This window comes from Chelon labrosus (genome assembly GCF_963514085.1).
Source record: "Chelon labrosus genome assembly, chromosome: 1".
NCBI classification, from domain to species: domain Eukaryota; kingdom Metazoa; phylum Chordata; class Actinopteri; order Mugiliformes; family Mugilidae; genus Chelon; species Chelon labrosus.
Window position 1 is genome coordinate 31,068,172 of NC_140337.1, and position 27,532 is coordinate 31,095,703.

Genomic DNA, 27,532 nt, shown 5'->3' on the forward strand with positions numbered 1-27,532 from the left:
CCTGGAGTTGTTCCAGAGATGAGAGAAGTCACAAATCGATGGCAGATGAAATCGACGAGAACGCAAGCGCGAAACAGCGGTTTTAGTTGTTTGCGGTTCGATTTTTGTTTGCTGGTTTTGAAGGTTTTAGTTTAGTTTTTTTGTTAGGTGTGTTTTTGCGTACCTCGAGGGATGCGAACCCACGTCTCCTGCGTCCAGATGCAGCGTCGCTCCTCACTGGACCATCTTCAGTACTGAAGATCCATCGCTGTGACAAGAGGGGGTTGGGAAGATGACAACAGGACATCTTTAAATGAAGACTATACAGTACGCTGACAGAGGAACTGAACGTCTTCTTTGTCCACTTCGAGGTCACAGCACCAGAGAACGCACAACTACACCACACGGTCCACAGTGGCGTAAACCTCACAGCTGAAGAGCACGAGGTAAGGCGCACTCTGTGGGCCATCAACCTGAGAAAGGCGGCTGGTCCTGATGGCGTCCCGGGACGCGTGCTGAAGGACTGCGCAGATCAGCTGGGTGGAATCTTCACAAAGATCTTCAACCAGTCCCTGGCACAGTCCACTGTCCTACCCTGCCTGAAATCCTCAACTATAGTCCCCCTGCCCAAGAAACATCACGTTTCTAGCCTCAATGACTACTACACTTTGTCGAAGGTCAAAGAGACACAAACAGATCTTGAGCCTTTCAGTGAAGAGCAGAGAACGAGGATCCATCCTGTTCCAAGTGAAGACTCTGGCCAAAGCAGAAAGAAAGTGAAGACCAAAGTATCTCTGTGGAGAAGTCTCTTCTTCTGCTGTTGAAGAACTTGATTTTGGCCTCCAACTATATAAGAGCCAGGACACAACTAGTATGGATTACAAGTGGGTGTGTCCACAGTTTCCACAGTGGCCCAACCCTTGAATGCCCATATGAGGTATAAGTGGAATCTACCTGGGCTTTCGATGGTGCATTTAAATAATACCCACATATGTCCCACTTGTACCTTAAACAAGGGTCCCACTATGCCACAGGCAGGACCCAACCGGGATGCAGTATGTTTAAAAGTGGGTTTGTCCGCAGTTTCCACAGTGGCCAAACCTATAAATGTCCATATTAGGTATAAGTGGGATCTAACGGATTTTTCATACACAGTTCCTGTTTCTCTCAAACTTTGGTCAGTCTGTGAGGTAGTCCAGGATCCATTTGGACAGCTGGTGGTCCACACCCATCCTCTCCAGTTTGTCCCTCAGAATCAAAGGCTAGATGGTGTTGACCGTACTTGAGAAATCAAAAAAGGTGATTTTCACATCGCTTCCAGGCTTTTCCAGGTGAGAGAGAGCTTGGTGTAACAGGAAGATAACAACATCCTCCACTCCAACATTAGGATGGTAGTGGGTCCATGATTTGGAGACCAGAATAGACAAACAGAGTAAATCGTGTCTATTGAAATGCAACTACTCGCCCTAACCCAAACAATCATAATCTAATCTGCATTCCGGCCCCCGGTGCAAGTTGTTTTTATGAGTATTTATGCTGTAAAGTGTGCTCAAATGTGCCTATGTTGCTTAGGTTTTTTCCCGGTCCCACACTGTACTACCCCAGAGGAGTGTAGTCTGGGAGCTGCTTTTTTTTAATCCTCCCCTCTCCTTTTGTTCTTCTCCCCTTCCCCCCCCCCCCCCCCACTATTACCTAACACTCATCCCATATGTCTGTCTTATTGTATGTATTGTCTGTATATGTACGGACGGGTTGAGTGCTGTAATTTCGCTGTACTTGTTATAGTGACAATAAAGTTCATTCCATTCTATGGAGGGGCCCACCTCAGAGCAGATATGTCACAGTATCAGTCTCTCCAGTGTCTTCATCAGGTGGGTTGTTAGAGCCACCGGCCTGTATTTGCTGAGGTCTTTAGGGTGCGATGTTTTAGGGCCGGTACCACGCACGAGGTCTTCTAAATATGTGACATGCATGTAACTTTACGCAGAAAAAAAGTCAGAAATTGGCGATTGCATGTTTATGAAAGTTCCTTAGGTCAGCGTTGGCTTTGCTGAATACATTCTGTATTGATAATGTATAACATTTCAAACTTGATTGATATAATCAGTTTCGTCGGAAAACAAAGTCAGGACATTCCAGGACTGAGAAATGGCATCTAATGCATTTTTCTCTTTCTTTTCCTCTCGTCTCAGCACTATAATGTATAGCTGCTATATATATATTTTTTTTTTCATCTTTATGCTATAGTTTCTATTTTTTATTGCTTCAGAACCAAAGAGCAGCAAAACTGTATTTGCTTTTAACAGGACAATGACAATAAAAAAAAATTTATTCTTGTTCTATTCTCAAGTGGACAACAAGTGTGTTATGCCTTCCTGTGAATTCCCATATGGTATAAGTGGGATGTAACTGTTTTTCAGGTGAGGCATATCCGGGTTTTTTCATATCAGACTCTTGAAGTCCCACCTTCCTGACAGTATGTTAATGCCTGTGTACATTCCTCTAGCCTGACCTCTATCTAGGTACCAATATGTGTAGGTCATTGTTCAGCGGCATTTTGAAAATAGAACAGGCAAAAGGGTTTTTAAACTCTTTCAAGACAATTACATGTACACTCTATCGAAGATGACTCGCAGATTTGCTCTGCCTTTGCTCTTTGTACCACCCACTGATGTTGAGCTAAAACACTGAAGCTATTTCCATCACCTCTGCTTCTGTACAGTTGAACAGGAAGAGACCTCTTCTTATTTTACACTTCAGTCTGATGTTCAGTCAGTCAGTGGCAAGACAACATGGAGGTCAGAGCTTTCTGCGTTGCACTGTGTAAGTACTGGCTCTTAAAACTTAATGATAAACACTTTATTTACAATTAAAAACCTCATGCACGTTAAAGTCTTTGAACGTTACTTTGTGAGTGAACTTAAATTTAATACTTATAACTTAAGTATTATTCTTTATCAACTATGACATTTAATAATAAATATGCTGAACATCGTGAGCAGCTGTAGGAGATGACAAAACTTTTATTGATTCATCTATTTTCTTTGCGTCTTCAGTGACTGTGATGATCCTGCTGTTTGCACAGGACCAGGAAGTTGGTGAGTAGATGTTTTGTTGGGCAGTTGTAGAAAAGAGGCAAAAATATCTTGAGATTGGTGTGTTTAATCATCACAGGAGTTCCTATATTACTTTTCTACTTTTAAATGTTGTAGACGTTGTCCAGCAGTTCACAGGAGTAAATGTCTAAACTGAATTTCTCTGTTTTTCTTTGTCTCAGATGCAGCTTTTCTTCGTATCTCTCCAAACAGACTGCAGTTCTTTGAATATGAGTCGGTCACTTTCTACTGTGAGGGAGTTTTTTACTGTGATATTTAACATAAATCGACTGGGGAGACGCCCTCGTGTTGCACCACTAGTGACAGAACATCAACAGGACCTAGCTGCACCATTAAAACTCTTTATCCAGATGATTCTGGAAAGTATTGGTGTGAGGAAGGAGGAGAGAGAAGAAACGTCATCAACATCAATGTCGCTTGTATGTTTGCAGTGAGGCAGTGATATTTTGTGATTATCTCAACGTGACTTCAAGATAAATTAAACGTGATCGTGTTCTTCAGCTGGTTCTGTGATCCTGAAGAGTCCTGCTCATCCTGTGATGGAGGGAGAAGATGTGACTCTGAGCTGCAGAACTAAAATATCCTCCTCCAGCATCGCAGCTGATTTCTATCAAGATGGAGTCAGCAAGTGGAGAAGCTCCACAGGAAATCTGAGACTCAAAACAGTCTCTATGCTTGATCAAGGACTCCACAAATGTCACATCTCTGGAGTTGGAGAATCACCACAGAGCTGGCTGTCTGTTGGAGGTGAGACACGTCACTTTTAAGATGAATGAAGTGTATACATGTGATCTTAGTTCCTTAGGTTTTTCCAAATTAAGATTCATAAAGTATTGATCACATATGTGTTTACACTCTCAAACAATTCCCATCTCCTTAAGGTTCAGCTTTTCCTACCATTGATACTGAAGATCACAAAGACTCTAATCCTGCCTCCTCTTCCTCCGTAAGCACACCATGGATCATCATCTCCGTCTTGTTGATACTTCTCTTCTTGGTTGTTGGACTGCTTTGCTTTGGAGGATTTCTCTGTACCATAGGTGAAGAACATAACTTGAACTTTACTCACTGCGACCACTGGTTTTGTTTGTCAGAACACGATTCTTCCACATACACAAAAACCACGGAGGAGTTCCTCAGGGTTGGGTGCTAAGGCCAAAGTTTTTCGTGTTATAAATGTTTCTGTTGGGTAATAATTTCAAGAAACACTTTCCAAATTAAATGAACTTCCCTCTTGTGTGACTCTTGTTACTTAGAAAATCACTTCTCATGTTTCTTTAGTTCCACCACAATGTTCAAAATATCTTCTTTTTTTACAGACATTTGTTCACAGTCACCGGCAGTGCCTGATCGAGACTCATCAGAGCATCAGACAGGTAGATTTAATGTTAAGAGATTAAACATTTAGCAGAAATGATATTAAACATCTATTTATTCTTTTGTTTTCTCCAGTCTCTGTACAGGCCAGTTCAGCTGAAACAAGCCAAGCAATGTATGCTACTGTAACAAAGAACAGGAAGAAGAGAGGTATTTCCTCTAACTTTATATGTTTTTGGCCCAGACCACAGTTAGCATGCTACTCAACATTTACATTGTTTGACGTGACAGTGATGCTGTTAACTCAAGTTAACAATTTTAGGTAATTTATTTACTCAAATTCAACAACTGATTAGAATTCAAAATGTGGAGAAAGCCAAAGCTCAATAGAGACTCTGTGACACTTGGGAAATATGACTATTGAATTTCAAGCCAAAAGTTAGTTGGATGTTAACTGGAGCCTGGGGGTGGTTAGCTTAGCAATCCCAGTGTCTGTGAATGATTTATTGTTCTAAGTGAAAAGACACGTGTAGTAAGGATTATTTCATTTGTTTTCAAAACAGCAGAGTCCAGCGTTCCCTCACAGGCTCAAGACCCGGTTGACAATGATGGCTACTATTCTACAATTCAGATTGTGAGTCAAATAAAGTCTTTTATCTCCTTGTTGCTGCACAGCTGTCTTTCTATGACCACATCATGTATCTTGTATGAATGTCCAAAACTCTAATTAGGACTAGCCTATCTCCAAACACTGATTCTAGTATTATGTATGTAAACCTCTAAGATGGCATCATTTAAGTGGTTGAGGGGTTCAGAATATTTCCTGGTAGAGGGGTAAGGGTAGAGATTTGAAGTCATGCTTTGCTTAGTATAGTAGACTTTTGCAACGACTTCTTTTCTTTCTAGAATCTACAACTTCCATGATATTTGTCTTCTGTGTCCTATGTGTTACAGGTTGCTAAGTGTTGACTGTAAAGAGAAGGTTGATGGTCTACGTGAAAACCAGGAAGTGACACAGTCAGGGCCACTATTGTTGTTGTTATGGTACAAGTTAAAACAGAAAAAAAAAAGTTTTGACCTCAGGTCTGTTTGCTGTGTCACAAATTTACAATAGTTTCTGTGCAAAAACAAATGTAGAGCTTCATAGCGTGTGCGCTTTAACCAACACATGAGAGAAGTTTCGGTTTATTTTCATCAGGCAGTTTAACCAACTTGTCCCATCGGCTAAGTCTGTTCACACAGCTCATCTTACCAGATGAGCACTGCTGCTGCTATTCCTAAACTTGCCGTGGTTAGCTGCATATCTGATGTTGTTGCATTGCATTTTTAGGTTTGAGGTCAGCTCTGAGACAAGAGTTTCTTGTGTTTCACCAATGAGAATAAAAGTCATGTCCTACATGTCAGAGCGTCTGATTGAGTTTGTTCTGTGGTACAAAATGTCACCATTTTCTCACGTGTCATGATAATTATAACTACAGCAGAACGTTCCTCGGTTTTATGAGTGAAATTCATGCACGTCCTCATGAAATAACCTGTGGCACGTCACGTTCACACTGACAATGGTCTTGAGGGTTATTTCTTTTGAAAGCGCAATCAGTCAATCTTCAGTCAGAGACAGATCCATTACTATGAATGTTCTTCTTTAGAATTCAGAGGGTCATCAGTATTTTGAAGATTCTCCAGCCTTAGTCAAGAAAAAGGTCATTCCTTGACCTCACTTCCTGTTTTATTTCTGGGGGTTGTGCTTCACCACCAATACAACTCTCCTCTGTCTTGTCAGCTCTTCTTCCTTGTCTTTCATTTGCTTACTCCTCTGTTATTAGTTTTGCTTCATTACTCTTTGTATGTATATATAGTCCTTTCTCATCCGTTGACAGTTTGTTTGTCCAGTTACTGTGGAAGTACCTGTTAGGCTCTCCTGCTATTCCCTGTGTTCCTTTGCTTGTTGTGTTTCTCTAAGGCCTTTGGTTTTTGGATTACTCTCCTTTAATGAGAGAGTCTGTCCTTGAAATTGTCACACCGTTGATGTGTGGATCATCCATGAGATCAACTCTTCCCCAACTCTGACCACGCAAGCGGCTAAAGTGAAGAGAGTACAGTCCATTCATTAATACACAGGATTAGATGTTACAATCCCTTGTTGCAAGATCCCAGACAAAACACATTTAGAGGCCCTGTCCAAACCCTAACAAACCTACGGTCATGTGATATGGCGATTAACCAACAATCTAAATGAACTAAGTAAATGCTGCTGGCTTGTAGGCCCACAGAGCAGCAGAGGATAATTCAAACCTTGTGAAATATAAGCTAACCAAATGCTGGTGGCTGGTATGGCCCGCTCAGCAGCTAACCAAACAAAGAAATATCGCTACCAACCAACATGAAGACATCAGGTACCTGGCCTAGTCAACAGCAGTATGCAGCATGTCATTGGGGTTTTCAAGTGGGCACCTCCCTTCACTGATGTGCAGTTAAGTTAGGCCCACAACACCTCGGGTAGGCTTAACATTGATTTCAAGCGTCCTGGAGTCACCCCCCTCCACGCTGCGAAATCATGTTTTTCTCAGCATTCAGTGACTATCAACAACTAATATTTTAATAATTGGCCTAGTCCTTTTATGAATCACGACCCAAACAAACAAATCTACCGTGGTTCGCCCCGTTGATGCAGACTGAAACACAAATGTACTACTGTTGAAGAACTTGATTTAGGCCTGCACCTATCTTTTCCCATCTCCCACCCAAAGATTGAAAAACAGCCAGGACACAACCAGGATGGGTTCCAAGCGGGTTTGTCCACAGTGTCCACAATGGCCCAACCTATGAATGGGGTTTAAGTGGGATATAACTGGTTAATAGATGACGCCCAATGGGTTTATTTATATAAGGCCCATGTCAGCCCCACCTATCACTTTAACAAGGATCTCAACATCGCTGCTAGTGGGTTTGTCCACACTTTCCAGAGTTGCCCTACACCCTAAGAAATTAAACATCACATTTACTTAATATAGTTATGGCAACTGGTCCCACGAAACTAGGCTGAATAAATGGGAAGAATACTCGAAAACTAATTATTACTACATGCTTTTAAGCAAATCCCACCAAACCGTCTTAATTAAATACTACTCAACACGCTTATGTTGAAGTTACTCAACGCGTTTATGTTGAATTTACTCAACCCGCTTATGTTGAAGGTACTCAACGCGTTTATGTTGAATTTACTCAACGCGCTTATGTTGAAGGTACTCAACGTGCTTATGTTGAAGGTACGCAACGCACTTATGTTGAATTTAGTTGGCACAAATGAGTTGTATTTATGTTGTAGTGTTTTGTTGATCGTACTCAGGGCCATTACTAGCTTTGTGGGGGCCCTAAGCAAGATGCTGTTTGTCAAACTACGATGAAGAGATTACTAACCCTTAGATGGATTCAAGGAGTTTTATTGTCATTACACATATGTTGGTACATGAGGTGGAATGAAATTAGTTACCCTTGTCCCACTGCAAGCCAAAGCAGAAACAGTAAAATTAAGAGTATAAAAATAGAATAAAATTAGCAAACTAAGTATAAAAAATAGGCAAGTAAGTACTATAAATATAGAAAGTGACAATTGTGCATTACTGGAGTCTGTGCAAAACGACTGCATTCAGTGCAAAATGTATCTGTGATTGGTTGTCGGGGAGGGGGGGCAATCAGACAAGTTAAACTGATAAAAAACTATAATACAAGGAAAACAACAATCCTCTATATGTCAATAAATAAAACATATTTTGAGTGTTTATAAAAATGTTTACATAAGAAAATACAACAAACCAACACTGATGCGACAAAGTGCAACAATGAAATTCAGGAGCTTCCTGGTCAGGAAGCTCAGTAGATCTTCTGGCTCAATGTCTGGAGCTCCAAAACATTCTAGAGTTGCTCCTGCAAAGACAAGGCTGTTCCTTAGGTTATCACGTAAAATAGATCATTAGTGCATATTCCTATTTTATAACTGCAGTGATGCTGCTGTAATACAGAAAATTAAAATGTTTTTATATGAAACACTGTGATGTACAGTGTGCCCAATAACAAAGTTGTCACTTTTAAGAGTTTTCTGCATTAATTTACACATAGGACTAGTGAAAGAAATAAATAAGATAAATGATCCACTGCCACAATAGTCTAAAATAAACACAATGCGTCATATGTATAAATCACTTAAAAGACAAACCTTTCAAATATTTATTTAAATTATAAAACTGTAGCACATTTCTAATTAGAGGCCTATATAATACACACAAACTTGAAAATGACCATGACAGGATAGACTGTCCATTCACATGCGACATTTTCATTTTACATTTGTGAGTTTGTGACGAACAAATCCTAGCCAGCGAGCTAACATTTATCCAGGGCTAGCTAGCTAACATGTATCCAGGGCTAGCGAGCTGGCTAGCAGGACAAATAAACAAACTTGCTATCCATTCAGCTGTCCCACCAGGGAAGACAGAACTTTGGACCACTGCTACACCACAGTCAAAGATGCCTTTCACGCTGTCCCCCGTGCGCCACTGGGCGAATCGGACCATGTCATGATCCACCTGATTCCAGCATATAGACAGAAACTTAAACTCTGTAAACCTGCTGTGAGGACATCTAAGATGTGGACCAGTGAAGCTGTGGACCGCTTAAGGGCATGTTTGGACTGTACTGACTGGGACACTTTCAAGGCGGCAACAAACAGTTTGGATGAGTACACGGAAGCAGTGACATCATACATCAGCTTCTGTGAGGACTGCTGTATTCCAACACGCACCAGGGTGAGTTATAACAATGACAAACCCTGGTTCACAGCCAAACTCAGGCACCTCAGGTTGGAGAAGGAGAAGGCATTCAGGAGTGGAGACAGAGAGAAATTCAAAGAGTCAAAGTACAAGTTTAGCAAAGCGGTGAGGGAAGCTAAACGACAGTACTCAGAAAAGCTGCAGAGCCAGTTTGCAGCCAACGACTCGAGCTCTGTCTGGAGGGGCTTCAAGAACATCACCAACTACAAGCCCAAACCCCCCCACTCTGTGAACGACTCACGCCTGGCCAACAACCTGAATGAATACTTCTGCCGCTTTGAAAGACAATGGGACAGTACCACGTCCACCACCCCCCACGATGACACCTCTCCCACCAGCACTGGTATCTGTGAAACCTCACAGGCCCTCACACCAGTGCCCCCCTCCTCCCCGACAACAACAGTGGCCAAGGCTCCTTCACAGCCGGTGGTCTCAGAGCCTCCCTCCTCCATCTCACCTCTCACCATCCTGGAGAAGGACGTGAAGAGGCTGTTTACGAGGCAGAACCCCCGCAAGGCTGCTGGACCAGACGCTGTGTCTCCATCCACCTTGAAGCACTGTGCTGATCAACTTTCTTCAGTGTTCACGGATATATTCAACATCTCACTGAAGTCATGTCACGTGCCAGCTTGCTTCAAGGTCTCCACCATCATCCCAGTCCCCAAAAAGCCAAGGACTACTGGACTCCATGACTTCCGCCCTGTTGCCCTGACATCGGTTGTGATGAAGTCTTTTGAACGCCTTGTGCTTTCACACCTCAAGGACTTAACAGACCCATTCCTGGACCCCCTGCAGTTCGCCTACAGATCAAACAGATCTGTGGATGACGCTGTCAACCTCTCCCTCCACCTCATCCTCCAGCACCTGGACTCCCCCAGATCATATGCCAGGGTCCTGTTTGTGGATTTCAGCTCGGCCTTCAACACGGTCGTTCCATCTCTACTACAGGACAAACTCTCCCAGCTGACCGTGCCTGACTCCATCTGCAGGTGGATTACAGACTTCCTGTCTGACAGGAGGCAGCATGTGAGGCTGGGAAAACACATCTCAGACTCCCGTACCATCAGCACGGGTTCCCCTCAAGGCTGTGTCCTTTCTCCTCTGCTCTTCTCCCTGTACACCAACAGCTGCACCTCCAGTCACGAGTCTGTCAAGCTCCTGAAGTTTGCGGATGACACCACCCTCATCGGGCTCATCTCAGGTGGAGATGAGAGCACCTACAGATTGGAGATTGACCGCTTGGTGACTTGGTGCAGCCGCCATAACTTGGAGCTGAACGCCTCCAAGACAGTGGAGATGATTGTGGACTACAGGAAGAACACAGCCCCACTCCTCCCCATCATCCTGTGTGACTCTACAGTCAACGCTGTGGACTCCTTCCGTTTCCTGGGCACCATCATCTCCCAGGACCTCAAATGGGAACTGAACATCAGCGCCCTAATTAAAAAAGCACAGCAGAGGATGTACTTCCTGCGGCAGCTGAAGAAATTCAACCTGCCAAAGACAATGATGGTTCACTTCTACACTGCCATCATTGAGTCCATCCTCACCAACTCCATCACCACCTGGTATGCTGCAGCCTCTGCTAAGGACAAGAGCAAACTGCAGCGTGTCATTCGCTCTGCAGAGAAGGTGATTGGCTGCAGTCTGAAGTCTCTCGACGAGCTGTACGCTTCCAGGACTCTGAAGCGTGCAGCTAAGATTGTGGCTGATCCCTCTCATCCTGGACACGGACTATTCAACAGACTCCCCTCTGGCAGACGGCTGCGATCCATCGAGTGCAGGACCACTCGCATGGCGAACAGTTTTTTTCCATCCGCAGTGCGTCTGCTGAACAATGCCAAGCCCCCCCCATGAACACATCAAACCCACTACCATCCCACAGTAAATGTTCTGGTGGAATATACATATATATACTGTGTATATATTTTTGTATTTTGTTGTATTTCTATGTTTACATATCTGAGAGCAAGTTTCTATATTTATTCTATAATATAGTTTCTATATTTTATTTTATTTTATTTTATTTTAGGCGTAACAACACCAAAGCAAATTCCTTGTATGTACGATCATGCTTGGCAATAAAGTCTATTCTGATTCTGATTCTGATTCTGATATCTTTTGACCGTTGTTCTTCCACCGTTTTCTTTTTCTTCCGTTTTCCACATAACTGAGAAAACTTCTGTTTGATGCCATTATTGTGTTTGTTTTGTTTATATTCTCGCTAACGGGAAGGATGAGTAGCTGTCAATCATGCCCATCACACCTGTCGGCGGCCCGCTACGTCACTCACATTGCGACACTGCGGTCCAACAAATATGACGCAGTATTGCTACAAAAACACCAGTCACTGCTTATTATCGCAGTTTATTTTATTTATATCCTACGATGTTTATTTTAAAGCATAAAAAGGGATGTAACAAACACACGAGATAGCTACAGATAAAGACAGGACATTTTAATTCACAGATGAGGATGAACATGCAGCTTTGGGGCCCCCTGGTGGCTTGGGGGCCCTAAGCATTTGCCTAGTTCGCCTATATCAAGAAACGGCTCTGCTGTAACATAAACATTAAGTGTAAACCACCACAGGTAGAGTGTATTAGTGACGTAGATCAACGTCAAACACGCGAAACGAAAGGGGTTAGTGGTACATTGAAAAAACAACGGTCTTTTGTTAGTGAAGCAAGGGTTTGATTGCCATTGATTGCTTTTTATGTATTTTATTGTAATACGTATATAATTTATTTATTATCAGCTTTAAACCACATATCCATGTGGTGTAGCCGAACAGGAATGTGCATGGCAAATCAACTTCCATACAAGCATGAAGACACGTCTCGATTGTACTGCATTTTATTCTCCACTTTGTCCTAATAGAGCACTGTGTCATTGAAGCTTCGACGAATGAAACTTTTTTTGAATCATGTATCGAGGCCATCACGACATATATATGTCTATGGGTGTGTCTTCCAAGGCGTCCTCAGCCACACTGCGCATGTGCAAGACAGTACGGAAAACGAGTTAGGGCGGTCTTCATTGATTTTAACGCCTGCAGTGTGTTTTAAATAACTTGATTATGTAGATTCAATTCAGCACAATTTTGTAATCCCAAAACCTTTTTGTATTACATTAATGCAATGAAACTCTCTTGATTTATTTTTCAAAAGTGGAATTATTCAATAGTTTCACCTTAAAAACATGATGTAATGCAAACAACATCCATGTTTCACTTCTTAGAGTGTAGCCATGAATGCCCATATGAGGTATAAGTGGAATCTAACTGGGCTTTAGATGATGGCTACCTGGGGAATTTAAATAAAACCCACATTTGTCCCACTTGTGCCTTGAACAAGGATCTCACATAGGCGGGACCCAACTGGGATACAGTATATTTAAAACTTAGTTGTCCTCACTTTCCACAGTGGACAAAACTATGAACGCCCATATGAGGTATAAATGGGATCTAACAGGTTTTCAGGTGAGGCCTATACATTTTTCCATACTGAAGTATCTGGGACCTTGGGATTAGCTTTCACATAAACTCAGCCTGCTCTTTTAGCTTCTAACCTGTTTACGGTCAAAATCTACTTGTGTAATGCACGAGCAGCCACCTTCCTGACAGTATGTTAATGCCTGTTTACATTCCTCTAGCCTGACCTTGTGTGTAGGTCATTGTGTAGCTGCTTTTTTTTTTTTTTAAATAAAACGTGCAAAGGGTTTTTAAACTCCTTCGAGCTTTCTTAAAGTGCACTCTGTCGAAGATGACTCGAAGGTTCGTTCTGTCTTTGCTCTTTGTAACACCCACTGATATAAACTGAGACACTGAGGCTGTTTGCACCACCTCTGATTCTGTACAGTAGAACAGGAAGAGACTGCTTCTTATCTTACACTTCAGTCTGATGTTCAGTCAGTCAGCAGCAAGACAACATGGAGGTCAGAGTTTTCTGCATCGCACTGTGTGAGTACTGGCTCCTTTCCACATTAAAACTTAATGATAAAGAATTTATTTACGATTAAAAAGCTCATGTATAATAATAATGAATCTTTAAATGTTATTTTGTGAGTGAACATAAATTTAACTCTTTCAACTCAAGTATTATTCTTCACCAGCTACGACATTTAATAGTAAATATGCTGAACATCATGAGCAGCTGTAGGAGACGACAAAACATTTATTGATTCGTCTATTTTCTTTGCGTCTTCAGTGACTGTGATGATCCTGCTGTGTGCACAGGATCAGGAAGTTGGTGAGTAGATGTTTTGTTGGGCAGTTGTAGGAAAGAGATGAAAATATCTTGAGATTGGTGTGTTTAATCATCACAGGAGTAAATGTCTAAACTGAATTTCTCTGTTTTTCTTTGTCTCAGATGCAGCTTTTCTTCATATCTCTCCAAACAGACTGCAGTTCTTTGAATATGAGTCGGTCACTTTGTACTGTGAGGGAGTCTTTTACTGTGATGCTGAATATAAACTGGTTCAGGGGGAACCCTCGTGTTGCACCACTAATGACAGAACATCAAGAGGACCTAACTGCACCATTGAAAACCTTTCTCAAGATGATTCTGGAAAGTATTGGTGTGAGGAAGGAGGAGAGAGAAGAAACATCATCAACATCAATGTCGCTTGTATGTTTGCAGTGAGGCAGTGATATTTTGTGATTATCTCAACGTGATTTCAAGATAAATTAAATATGATCGTGTTCTTCAGCTGGTTCTGTGATCCTGGAGAGTCCTGCTCGTCCTGTGATAGAGGGAGAAGATGTGACTCTGAGCTGCAGAACCAAAACATCTTCCTCCAACATCAGAGCTGATTTCTATCAAGATGGAGTCCGCAAGTGGAGAAGCTCCACAGGAAATCTGAGACTCAAAACAGTCTCCATGTTTGATCAAGGACTCTACAAATGTCACATCTCTGGAGTTGGAGAATCACCACAGAGCTGGCTGTCTGTTGGAGGTGAGATATGTAGGTTTATTCTAAATAGGATTCATAAAGTATTGATCAAGTATGTCTTTACACTCTGAAACTATTCCAATCTCCTTAAGTTTCATCTTTTTCTACCGTCGATACAGAAGATCACAATGAATGTAATTCTGCCTCCTCTTCCTCTGCAAACACACCATGGATCATCATCTCTGTCTTGTTGATGCTTCTCGTGTTGGTTGTTGGACTACTTTGCTTTGGCAGATTTCCCTGTGGCAGAGGTGAAGCACATAAAGTGAACTTTACTCACTGGTTTTGCTTTGTCACAAAACGATTCTTCCATGTACACAAAAGTCACGGAAGAGTTCCTCAGAGTTGGGTGCTAGAGAAGACGTTTTTCACATTATAAATGCACATTATTAAATGAACTTCCCTCTTGTGTGAGTCTTGTTAGTTAGAAAGTCAGTCCTCATGTTACTTTATTTCCACCACAATGTTCAAAATATCTTCTTTTTTTACAGATATTTGTTCACACTCACATACAGTGCCTAATTCAGACTCATCAGAGCATCATACATCTAGATTAAATGTTAAGAGATTAAGAATTTAGCAGAAAGGATGTTAAATATGTACATTTATTCTTTCATTTTTTTTCAGTCTCTGTACAGGCCAGTGCAGCTGAAACAAGCCAAGCAATGTATGCTAATGTACCAACGAACAGGAAGAAGAGAGGTATTTCCTCTAACTTTATATTTTTTTGGTCCAGACCACAGTTAGCATGCTACTCAGCATTTACATTGTTTGACGTGATGGTGCTGGTGTTAACTTCAGTTGACAACTTTAGGTAATTTATTTACCCAAATTCAACAACTGATGAGAATTCAAAATGTGTAAAAAGCCAAAGCTCCATAGAGACTCTGTGAAACTTAGGAAATATGATTATTGAATTTCAAGTCAAAAGTTGGATGTTAACTGGAGCCTGGGGGTGGTTATCTTATTCATAACACTGTTCATCCCAATGTCTGTGAATGATTTATTGTTCGAATCGAAAAGACACACATGTAGTAAGGAATATTTTATTTTTCTTCAAAGCAGCAGAGTCCAGCAGAGTCCAGCGTTCCCTCATCGGCTCAAGACCCGGTTGACAATGACACCTACTATTCTATAATTCAGATTGTGAGTCAAATACAGACTTTTATCTCCTCGTTGCACATAGGTGTCTTTCTATAAGCACGTTCTTGCTGTCCACTCATCGATGCTGAAAGAAAAGTCAAAAAGTAGACTTTTGCAATGACTTCTTTTCTTTCTAGAATCTACAACTTCCATGATATTTGTCTTCTGTGTCCTATGTGTTACAGGTTGCTAAGCGCTGACTGAAAAGAGGAGCTTCATGGTCTACGTGAAAACCAGGAAGTGACACAGTCAGGGCCAGTATTGTTGTTGTTACGCTACAAGTTACAACAGAAAAAAAATAAAAAGTTTTGACCTCAGGTCTGTTTGCTGTGTTACAAATTTAAAATAGTTTCTGTGCAAAAACAAACATGTGAAGTTTGACAGCGTGTGCACTTTAACCAACACATCAGAGAAGTTTCGGTTCATTTTCATCAAGCAGTTTAACCAACTTGTTCCATCAGCTTAGTCTGTTCACACAGTTGCTCACCAGTTGAGCGCTGCTGCTGTTTCTAAACTTGCCGCGGTTAGCTGCATATCTGATGTTGCTGCATTTCTTTTTTAGGTTTGAGGTCAGCAACAAGACGAGAGTTTGTTGTGTTTCACAGATGAGAATAAAAGTCATGTCCTACATGTCAGAGCGTCTGTTTGAGTTTGTTCTGTGGTACAAGATGTCAGCATTTTCTCACGTGTCATGATAATTATAACTACAGCAGAATGTTCCTCGGTTTTATGAGTGAAATTCATGCACGTCCTCATGAAATAACCTGTGGTACAGTCACGTTCACACTGACAATGGTCTTGAGGGTTATGTCTATTGAAAGCACAATCAGTCGATCTTCAGTCAGAGACAGATCCATTACTATGAATGTTCTTCTTTAGAATTTCTTGGGTCATCAGTAGTTTGAAGGTTCTCCAGCCTTAGTCAAGAAAAAGGTCATTCTTTGACCTCACTTCCTGTTTTAATTCTGGTGGTTGTGCTTCACCACCAAGACAACTCTCCTCTGTCTTGTCATCTCTTCTTCCTTGTCTTTTGTTTGCTTGCTCCTCTCTTATTAGTTTCACTTCATTACTCTTTGTATTTATATATAGTCCTTTCTCATCCGTTGACAGTTTGTTTGTCCAGTTACCGTGGAAGTACCTGTTAGGCTCTCCTGCTATTCCCTGTGTCCCTTTGCTTCTTGTGTTTCTCAACGTCCTTTGGTTTTTGGGTTACTCTCCTTTAATCAGAGAGTCTGTCCTTGAAATCGTCACACCACTGATGTGTGTGTGTTAACAGTGAATTCCAGCATCCTATAGTCACCCCTCTCCACGCTGCGAAACCCCGTTTTTCTCAGCATTCAGTGACTATCAACAACTTATATCTTAATAATTAGCCTAGTCCTTTTATGAATCACGACCCAAACAAACAAATCTACCGTGGTTTGCCCCGTTGATGCGGACTGAACAACAAACCAATCTACGACATTTATCATGATTTGCAAACACACTAAAGTCACACAGCCATCCTTTACCTTCGAAGAGAACCTTGGGTGGAGCTATTTCAACCATGCAAATCCTGATCACTGGACATGGTATAGACAAAGGTCAAAGAGACACAGACACATCTTGAGCCTGTTGAAGAACTTGATTCTGGCCTGCACCTATCTTTTCCCATCTCCCATCCAAAGATTGAAAAAGAGCCAGAACACAATCAGGTTAGGTTGCAAGTGGGTTTGTCCACAGTGTCCACAGTGGCCCAACCTATGAATGGGGTTTAAGTGGGATATAACTGGTTAATACATGACGCCCAGTGGGTTTATTTACATAAGGCCCATGTCAGTCCCACCTATCACTTTAACAAGGATCTCACTAGGTCAGAGGCATGCCCTCGCCATGAATGCCCAGATGAGGTATACGTGGAATCTACCTGGGCTTTAGATGGTGGCTATCTGGCAAATTTAAATAAAACCCACATAGTTCCACTTGTGCCTTGAACAAGGATCTCGCATAGGCAGGACCCAACTGGGATGCTGTATATTTAAAAGTTAGTTTGTCCGCATTTTCCGCAGTGCCCAAACCTATGAATGTCCATATGAGGTATAAATGGGATCTAACAGGTTTTCAGGTGAGACCTATTCGGTTTTTTCATATGGGACTCTTGAAGTCCCCACCTATGCACTGAAGTATCTGGTCCCTTGGGATGAGCTTTCATATGAACTCAGCCTCCTCTTTTAATTTCTGACCTGTTTACGGTCAAAATCTACTGGTGTCACGCACTAGCAACAACCTTCCTAATAGTATGTTAATGCCTGTTTACATTCCTCTAGCCTGACCTCTATCTAGGTACCATTATGTGTAGGTCATTGCATTGTGAGGGAGTCTTTTACTGTGAATTTGAAGATAAGCTGACTGGGGAGACGCCCTCGTGTTGCACCACTAATGACAGAACATCAAGAGGACCTAGCTGCACCATTGAAAGTGTTTATCGAGTTGACACTGGAAAGTATTGGTGTGAGGAAGGAGGAGAGAGAAGAAACATCATCAACATCACTGTCACTTGTATGTTTGCAGTGAGGCAGTGATATTTTGTGATTATCTCAACGTGATTTCAAGATAAATTAAATATGATCGTGTTCTTCAGCTGGTTCTGTGGTCCTGGAGAGTCCTGCTCGTCCTGTGATGGAGGGAGAAGATGTGACTCTGAGCTGCAGAACCAAAATATCTTCCTCCAACATCACACCTGATTTCTATCAAGATGGAGTCCACAAGTGGAGAAGCTCCACAGGAAATCTGAGACTCAAAACAGTCTTCATGCTTGATCAAGGACTCTACAAATGTCACATCTCTGGAGTTGGAGAATCACCACAGAGCTGGCTGTCTGTTAGAAGTGAGACACAATTTTAAGATGATTAAAGTGTACACATGTGATCTTAGTTCCTGTTAATGCTTTTTTTTAGCTTTCCCATCGTCAGCTACACTGTTTTCATGCAGAGACGAGTCTTAACTCCTCCTCCAAGTGTAATGGCAAGGATACTTAATCTGAACTACACTAATTGTTATATTACTAAACAAATAACCTGGTCACCATCTTGTTGGATGCATGGCCTTTTTGAGAGATAAATGGAATGCTGTTACGTCCCCTGAATGCTAGGGGAAATGGGGAGTAACATACAGGCAAAATACTACTAAAGAGGAGCGACGCAACACAGGAATGGGCAGGAAAAACAAGAGGTTTATTTACAAAAGTAAACATAAGCGAAAAACACCAACCAAAAAATACAATTAAACTAAAGTTGAATTCTCCATACGGAAGGACAGCAATGCCTAAAACCATCACACAGCTCACATGCTGCCAAAACGTCTGCTCCCCACACAGGTCTTGCCTCCCTCCTAGATATAACCTGCTGATTAGTGATAGCCTTCACCTGTGAAAATCCAGAGAGGAGGGAGAGCACCTGAAACACATAAAGGAACACATGGGGGAGGAGAGAGCAACCAAACACACGGTCCATGGGCCGTAACAAATGCTCTTTGCTTCTTTCACCACTTTATGTACCATAATGTGTTTTCTCTCTTCAGAAACTGTTACAGAACATTGTCCCTCCTCAGATCACAGCTGTCACGTTTACCCCATCCTAAGGACCGTGTTCACCATCATCATGGTGGCGCTGCTGCTGCTGCTGCTCAGATGTCTTCACTGTGTGATAGTCAGAGCTATAAAACATGACTCTTCTCCAACTGAATAGAAAGCTTTCTGTTATATTAAAGAAAAAGATGGCCAACCAACAGTAGAATAAAAGTCAGCTTAGTCGCTGAGATTGTGGAGTTAATATTTCATCAAGGCTACTCTCACATTTCATCTAGAATTAAGCCCGCTGCTATCAAGCTGCTTTCTATGCTTCTAGACACAGGGTTAGACGCTGTAACTGGATCAGGAAATGAGCGTCTTGCTGAGAAACTTGTCTAACGCGTCTGCAGATGTGGTTTGCTGGCATGTGTGTAAAAACACTGGCTCTGATTGGCTACCATGAAACATGACTCTGCCTTAGCCAATCATAATTGCTTACCTCGTTATTAACCCACCTCCTCACTAGTGGTGAACCAGGGCTGCATTCGGATTACACAGTTTATTCAATCAATGCATAGTAACGCACCGCATTTAATGTCCAGTAACGTTAACGGCGTTATAGCGATGGGAAAAGTAATTAATTATATTACCCCGTTACTGAAAAAATAACGTCGTTACCTAACGCCGTTCTTTTAAACAGCGTTATTCCAAACACTGCAAAATAGACAAACAGAGTAAATCGTGTCTATTGAAATGCAACTACTCGCCCTAACTCAAACAATCATAATCTAAGCTGCATTCTGGCCCCTGAGCAGCACCGGCCTTGGCCAAGGCCGCTGCTGGAACAAGTAAGTAAAGTAAGTAAGTAAAGTTTATTTATAGAGCACATTTAACCACAGCTCACACTGTCCAAAGTGCTGTACATAGTGCATAAGCTAAAAATAGTAAAATAGGATAAAAAAGAATAGGTAAGAAAATATATACATATACAGAACAGTGATTTTGGCTGAGAAGACATCAACAGACAACACTTAATTACAGACATAACAGGGTAAGACAATTAAAGCACAGGGAAGGCCAATGTAAAAAGGTGTGTTTTAAGCCTGGATTTGAAAAGAGTTATTGAGGGGGCATTTCTGATGTCAAGTGGCAGTTGATACCACAGCTGGGGGCCAGCAACAGAAAAGGCTCTGTCACCTTTTTGCTTAAGCCGGAACCGTGGGACATGGAGGAGGCCTTGGCTGGAGGATCTGAGGGACCTGGGGGCTACATGGGGATGAATGATGTCAGCTATGTAGCTGGGTGCCAGGCCATGAAGAGCTTTAAAAACCAAAAGCAGCGTTTTAAATTGTATCCTTGACTGGACTGGGAGCCAGTGCAAGGAGGCTAGGACTGGTGTAATATGCTTACGCTTTTTTGTGTTGGTGAGCAACCTAGCTGCTGCATTTTGGACCATCTGAAGTCGTGCCACCAGTGTCAGAGGGAGACCAAGGTAGAGGGAGTTACAATAGTCTAGACGGGAAGTTATGAAGGCATGGATGACTTTTTCCAGATCATTGTAGGATAGAACAGACTTGAGTTTGGAGATTATTCTTAATTGATAAAAACTGGTCTTTACAACAGATGAAATTTGCTTGTCCAGGTTAAGGTGAGAGTCTAAAATGACACCCAGGTTACGTGCATGGGATTTCACATAGGGGGCAAGGGCACCAAGGTTGGCAGGGATGGAGTTTTTGGGTCTTGAAGGCAAAGACAATGACTTCAGTTTTGTTGGCGTTTTAACTGAAGGAAATTGTTAGCCATCCAAATTTTTATTTCTTCCAAACAGTCTAAAAGAGACTGGATGGAGCTGCCAGACTTACGTGGGATATACATTTGAGAGTCGTCTGCATAGAAATGAAATGAAATATTGAATTTCCTGATGATGTTACCTAGGGGGAGCATGTACAGGCAGAAAAGTACAGGACCCAAAATGGATCCCTGGGGAACACCATAGGACACAGGGGCAGATGATGACGTGTACTGGCCTATAGAAACAGAGAAGGTTCTCTGGTGGAGGTAGGAATGAAACCAGTTTAGAGCTGTACCCTTAATGCCAACCCACTGTTCAAGATGCTTTAGCAGTGTACCATGGTCTACAGTGCCAAATGCAGCGCTGAGATCCAACAGGATCAGAATGGCATTATCACCTGAGTCAAGGGTGAGCAATAGGTCATTTGTCACCCTTAACAGGGCTGTCTCAGTGCTGTGACGGGCTTTGAAACCAGATTGAAATGGCTCTAGGATCTCTGTTGTGTTGAGGAATGGCAGCAGCTGTGTTAACACCACCTTCTCCAGAATTTTTGAGAGAAATGGCAGTTTTGAGATAGGCCGGAAATTATTAGGACATTTAGTATCCAGATTATGTTTCTTAAGCATAGGCTGGACAACCGCATGCTTGAAACATACAGGAACGGTGCCGGTGGCAAGGCAGGAGTTAAGAATAAATTGAATGGAGGGACCAATAGCATCAAAAGCATCTTTGATGATCTGTGAAGGGATAGGATCGTGTGGGGCTGTTGATGGTTTCATGTGTTTTACAATGTCCCATAGATCAGTGCAGGATACTGCTTGGAACCTGTCAAAAGTAGCTGTAGAAATGGGGAAATGGGGTGGAGTGTCAGATACAACAGGTGTGAACTGTGCTCTGATGTGGTCAATTTTCTCAATAAAAAACTTCAAGAACTCTTCACAGCTATTGGCAGAAGCCTCAACCTCTGGAGAGACTTGGGGGTTTACAATTGAGTTTATGGTGTTAAACAGGATTCTAGGGCGATTGGAATGTTTGCTTATGATATCAGAAAAATGCTTAGCCTTGGCTTTTTTTGCTGCAGCTTGGAAGTTGGTCAGTGAGTTTCTGAAAATTTCTAGAGAGACTAGAAGGTGATCTTTTTTCCACTTGCGCTCAGCTCTGCGGCAAACCTGCCTAAGATGGTGGGTGGAGATGTCAAGCCACTGTTTAGGTTTAAAATTAGGGCGTCTGAATTTAAGAGGGGCCACAGTTTCAAGGATAGCTGAGCAGGATTTGTTGAAGTTTGATATTAGCTCATCAGGGCTGGAGCAGGGATCATGGGCAGTGATGGAGGCTGTGATAGCATTTTCCAAGTAACATTCAGAAAACTTATTTGCCGTAGAAGAGTTAATATGACGAGAGTAGTGACCAGAAGATCTGGCTGTAAACCGTGAGTTAAGTAGTTGAACATTGAACACAATAGGCATATGGTCAGAGAAGGATGCATCCTCGATGCTTATGTTATCAATGGAAAACCCATGGGATAAAATCAGATCGAGGGTGTGTCCATGTACATGGGTTGCCTGATTTATGTGCTGGAGGAGACCGAATGACTCCATTACATGACAAAACTCGCTAACCAAGGGTTTGCCTGGACAACAGACATGAATATTAAAATCACCCAAAATCAACAAACGGTCATAAGATGATGCAAAATGAGACAGAAAGTCCGAGAATTCTTTTATGAAATGTTTGTCTGATTTGGGAGGCCTGTAAACAAGTGCGCACATTAGTGGTGCAGTAGCAGATTCTACTTTTACGCACTGTACTTCAAAGGAAGAAAAGCTCCCGGCAGAGAGTGTTTGTACCTTAAGCCGATTTTTAAAAATCAATGCCACTCCACCTCCTCTTCCTGAACTCCTCAGAGTGCTTATGAAAGAACAGTTTGTAGGGCAGAGATCGCCAAAAACAGAGGTCTCACCGGTGCCGGAGCCAATCCATGTCTCAGTTAAAAACAGCATGTCCAGATCTCGCTGCGTGAAAAAGTCGTTTAAAATGAAGGTCTTGTTAGACACGGACCTACAGTTCAGTAGCGACACTTTAGCCGCAAGGTAGTCCGAAGGCTGTGTAAGTTGAGAGCACTGCAATGGGCGAATGTTCAGTAAGTTCACACCGCCGCTTCGGACGCGCAGTCTTGGTGGAGCTGCAGGGCAATCAGGCGTCGTTGACCGAGCAGGAGAGATGGAGAGATGGCAGGAGTATCTCAGATCCCACGATCGACGGGCCAGGTAGAGGCCTCTGCTACTTCCAGGAAATCGCTGCAGTGACACGCTCTGTCCTATTCTTCCCTCCCTTCCTTCACGGACACCTGTTGATAGTTGACTCCGTCTGGGACCCGTTCAGGGATATCTCCATGGCAACCTGCTGTGTTACCGCGATGACATCCTGCGAACTGAGGCACTGATTGGGAGGCTAGACAAAGCAACTCTTCGGGCTTATTTACACACGCGCAACCACGGACACTTACACACATGCACATATGCAATACACCTCCCTTTCCCCAATCCCACGCCTTCGCCACTTTGCCCCACACCAGTGCAACAGGCGGGGTCCGCTGGCAGCGCCGAAGGGCCGTGGCTGAGGCTGCGGCTGGCTGCCTGTCTGCGCTGGAACACCTGCACATCCCTTTCCCCTCTCCCCCGGTGTAAAGTGTGCTCAAATGTGCCTATGTTGCTGAGGGTTTTTTTTCCCGGTCCCACACTGTACTACCCCAGAGGAGTGTAGTCTGGGAGCTGCTTTTTTTTAATCCTCCCCTCTCCTCTTGTTCTTCTCCCCTTTTCCTCCCCCCACTATTACCTAGCACTCATCCCGTATGTCTGTCTTATTGTATGTATTGTCTGTAAATTTACAGACGGGTTGAGTGCTGTAATTTCGCTGTACTTGTTATAGTGACAATAAAGTTCATTCCATTCAATGGAGAGGTCCACCTCAGAGCGGATATGCCACAGTATCAGTCTCTCCAGTGTCTTCATCAGGTGGGTTGTTAGAGCCACCGGCCTGTAGCTGCTGAGGTCTTTAGGGTGCGATGTTTTAGGGCCGGTACCATGCACGAGGTCTTCTAAATCTGTGACATGCATGTAACTTTACGCAGAAAAAAAATCAGAAATTGCCGATTGCATGTTTATAATAGTTCCTTAGGTCAGCGTTGGCTTTGCTGAATACATTCTGTATTGATAATGTATAACATTTCAAACTTGATTGATATAATCAGTTTCGTCGGAAAGCAAAGTCAGGACATTCCAGGACTGAGAAATGGCATCTAATGCATTTTTCTCTTTCTTTTCCTCTCGTCTCAGCACTATAGTGTATAGCTGCTATATATATATATATATATATATTTTTTTTTTTCATCTTTATGCTATAGTTTCTATTTTTTATTGCTCCAGAACCAAAGAGCAGCAAAACTGTATTTGCTTTTAACAATGAAAAAAAAATCTTATTCTTGTTCTATTCTCAAGTGGACAACAACTGTGTTTGTCTGCATTTCATGTAGTGCCCTACCTGTGAATGCCCATATGGTATAAGTGGGATGTAACTGTTTTTCAGGTGAGGCATATCCGGGTTTTTTCATATCAGACTCTTGAAGTCCCCACCTATGCAATGAAGTATCTGGGCCCTTGGGATGAGCTTTTACATAAACTCAGCCTCCTCTTTTACCTTCTAACCTGTTTACGGTCAAAATCTACTGCTGTCATGGACTAGCAGACACCTTACTGACAGTATGTTAAGGCCTGTGTACATTCCTCTAGCCTGACCTCTATCTCGGTACCATTATGTATAGGTCATTGTTTAGCTGCTTTTTGAAAATAGAACAGGCAAAAGGGTTTTTAAACTCTTTCAAGACAATTAAATGTACACTCTATCGAAGATGACTCGCAGATTTGCTCTGCCTTTGCTCTTTGTACCACCCACTGATGTTGAACTAAAACACTGAAGCTATTTCCATCACCTCTGCTTCTGTACAGTTGAACAGGAAGAGACATCTTCTTATTTTACACTTCAGTCTGATGTTCAGTCAGTCAGTGGCAAGACAACATGGAGGTCAGAGCTTTCTGCGTTGCACTGTGTAAGTACTGGCTCCTTTCCACTAAAACTTAATGATAAAGACTTTATTTACAATTAAAAAGCTCATGCATGTGAAAGACTTTGAACGTTACTTTGTGAGTGAACTTAAATTTCACACTTTAAACTTTAGTATTATTCTTCATCAACTGCGACATTTAACAGTAAATATGCTGAGCATCATGAGCAGCTGCAGGAGACGACAAAACGTTTATTGATTCATCTATTTTCTTTGCGTCTTCAGTGACTGTGATGATCCTGCTGTGTGCACAGGACCAGGAAGTTGGTGAGTAGATGTTTTGTTGGGCAGTTGTAGAAAAGAGGCAAAAATATCCTGAGATTGGTATGTTTAATCATCACAGGAGTTCCTCTATTACTTTTCTACTGTTTACTGTTGTAGATGTCGTCCAGCAGTTCACAGGAGTAAATGTCTAAACTGAATTTCTCTGTTTTTCTTTTTCTCAGATGCAGCTTTTCTTCGTATCTCTCCAAACAGACTGCAGTTCTTTGAATATGAGTCGGTCACTTTGTACTGTGAGGGAGTCTTTTACTGTGATATTGAACATAAATCTACTGGGGAGACGTCCTCGTGTTGCACGACTAATGACAGAACATCAAGAGGACCTAGCTGCACCATTAAAAATCTTTATCGAGTTGACACTGGAAAGTATTGGTGTGAGGAAGGAGGACAGAGAAGAAACGTCATCAACATCACTGTCACTTGTATGTTTGCAGTGAGGCAGTGATACTTTGTGATTATCTCAATGTGATTTCAAGATAAATTAAATATGATTGTGTTCTTCAGCTGGTTCTGTGATCCTGGAGAGTCCTGCTCGTCCTGTGATGGAGGGAGAAGATGTGACTCTGAGCTGCAGAACCAAAATATCTTCCTCCAACATCACAGCTGATTTCTATCAAGATGGAGTCCACAAGTGGAGAAGCTCCACAGGAAATCTGAGACTCAAAACAGTCTCCATGCTTGATCAAGGACTCTACAAATGTAACATCTCTGGAGGTGAAGAATCACCACAGAGCGGGCTGTATGTTGGAGGTGAGACATGTAGGTTTTTCCAAATTAAGATTCATAAAGTATTGATCACGTATGTGTTTACACTCTCAAACAATTCCCATCTCCTTAAGTTTCAGCTTTTCCTACCATTGATACTGAAGATCACAAAGACTCTAATCCTGCCTCCTCTTCCTCCGTAAGCACACCATGGATCATCATCTCCATCTTGTTGATACTTCTCTTGTTGGTTGTTGGGCTACTTTGCTTTGGGCGATGTTCCTGTGCCACAGGTGAAGAACATTAAGAGAACTTTACTCAATGCGATCACTGGTTTTACCTTGTCACAACACGATTCTTCCACATACACAAAAGCCACAGAGGAGTTCCTCAGGGTTGGGTGCTAGGGCCAAAGTTTTTCACATTATAAATGCTTCTCTTGGGTAATAATTTCAGGAAACACTTTCCAAATTAGATGAACTTCCTGCTTGTGTGACTCTTGTTACTTAGAAAATCAGTTCTCATGTTACTTTAGTTCCACCACAATGTTCAAAATATCTTCTTTTTTTTTTTACAGATATTTGTTCACAGCCACTGGAACTGCCTGATCCAGAGTCATCAGAGCATCAGACAGGTAGATTTAATGTTAAGCGATTAAACATTTAGCAGAAAGGATCTTATATATTCTTTTGGTTTTTGTTCCCCAGTCTCCGTACAGGCCAGTGCAGCTGAAGCAAGCCAAGCAATGTATGCTGATGTAACAAAGAACAGGAAGAAGAAAGGTATTTCCTCTAACTTTATATTTTTTTGGCCCAGACCACACTTAGCATGCTACTCAGCATTTAAATTGTTTGACGTGGCGCTGCTGGTGTTAAGTTCAGTTAGCAATTTTAGGTTTCTTCACCCAAATTCAACAACTGATCAGAATTCAAAATGTGGGAAAAGCCAAAGCTCCATAGAGACTCTGCGAGACCTGAGAAATATGATTACTGAATTTCAAGCCAAAAGTTGGATGTTAACTGGAGCCTGGGGGTGGTTAGCTTATCCATAACATTGTTAATCCCAATGTCTGTGAATAATTTATTGTTCCAATTGAAAAGACACGTGTAGTAAGGAATATTTCATTTGTCTTCAAAGCAGCAGAGTCCAGCGTTCCCTCACAGGCCCAAGACCCGGTTGACAATGATGGCTACTATTCTACAATTCAGATTGTGAGTCAAATAAAGTCTTTTATCTCCTCGTTGCTACACAGTTGTCTTTCTATGACCACATTCTTGATGTCCACTCATAGTTGCTGAAAGAAAAGTCAAAAAGCAACTCAAAAACCTTGAGCCATCGAGTTCCTCATCTTCTCTTGGTGCAGAGTCTACACATCTTGAATGAATGTCCAAAACTCAAATTAGGACTAGCCTGTCTCCAAGCACTGATTCTAGTATTATATGTAAGATGGTGTCATTTAAGTGGTCGAGGGTTTCAGAATATTTCCTGGGCGAGGGGTAAGGGTAGAGATTTGAAGTCATGCTTTGCTTAGTATAGTAGACTTTTGCAACGAATTATTTTCTTTCTAGAATCTACAACTTCCTTGATATTTGTCTTCTGTGTCCTATGTGTTACAGGTTGCTAAGTGTTGACTGTAAAGAGGAGCTTCATGGTCTACGTGAAATCCAGGAAGTGACACAGTCAGGGCCAGTATTGTTGTTGTTATGTTACAAGTTAAAATAGAAAAAAAAAAGATTTTGACTTCCGGTCTGT

At 42.1% G+C, this 27,532-nt stretch overlaps 2 protein-coding genes and 1 pseudogene across 3 annotated transcripts in view; all 3 read left to right on the forward strand.

Moving 5' to 3' along the window:
• LOC311492541 (high affinity immunoglobulin gamma Fc receptor I-like) overlaps positions 1-19,059 on the forward strand; it is a gene marked incomplete at both ends in the record, with an annotated part of 49,109 nt that extends 30,050 nt beyond the window's left edge. The window contains 4 exons of the mRNA XM_084550831.1: positions 13,609-13,866; positions 13,949-14,194; positions 17,955-18,200; positions 18,923-19,059. Of these exons, the coding sequence (XP_084406957.1) occupies positions 13,609-13,866; positions 13,949-14,194; positions 17,955-18,200; positions 18,923-19,059 (887 nt within the window). The remainder of the gene's footprint in view (positions 1-13,608; positions 13,867-13,948; positions 14,195-17,954; positions 18,201-18,922) is intronic.
• LOC311486055 lies at positions 2,772-5,374 on the forward strand (annotated as a pseudogene). Its single transcript has 6 exons — positions 2,772-2,802; positions 3,036-3,077; positions 3,257-3,514; positions 3,597-3,842; positions 3,983-4,135; positions 5,367-5,374. The product of its transcript is annotated as an uncharacterized misc_RNA (transcript).
• A 5,167-nt stretch (positions 19,060-24,226) lies between the features above and the next one.
• On the forward strand, positions 24,227-26,331 carry LOC311489461 (low affinity immunoglobulin gamma Fc region receptor III-like). The gene is made up of 5 exons (XM_084546543.1): positions 24,227-24,778; positions 25,019-25,060; positions 25,240-25,497; positions 25,580-25,825; positions 25,921-26,331. The coding sequence occupies exons 1-5, from the start codon at positions 24,748-24,750 to the stop codon at positions 26,085-26,087; spliced, it is 744 nt and encodes a 247-aa protein (XP_084402669.1). The 5' UTR covers positions 24,227-24,747; the 3' UTR covers positions 26,088-26,331.
• The last annotated feature ends 1,201 nt before the right edge of the window (positions 26,332-27,532 follow it).

What these genes read in the sequence shown, in the direction of transcription:
- LOC311489461 (XM_084546543.1), top strand. Translation starts at nt 24,748, where the DNA reads ATGGAGGTCAGAGCTTTCTGCGTTGCACTGT. An exon ending in AGCTTTCTGCGTTGCACTGT is followed by an intron (nt 24,779 to 25,018) that starts GTAAGTACTGGC and finishes TTGCGTCTTCAG; the next exon opens with TGACTGTGATGATCCTGCTG. An exon ending in GAGCGGGCTGTATGTTGGAG is followed by an intron (nt 25,826 to 25,920) that starts GTGAGACATGTA and finishes CTTAAGTTTCAG; the next exon opens with CTTTTCCTACCATTGATACT.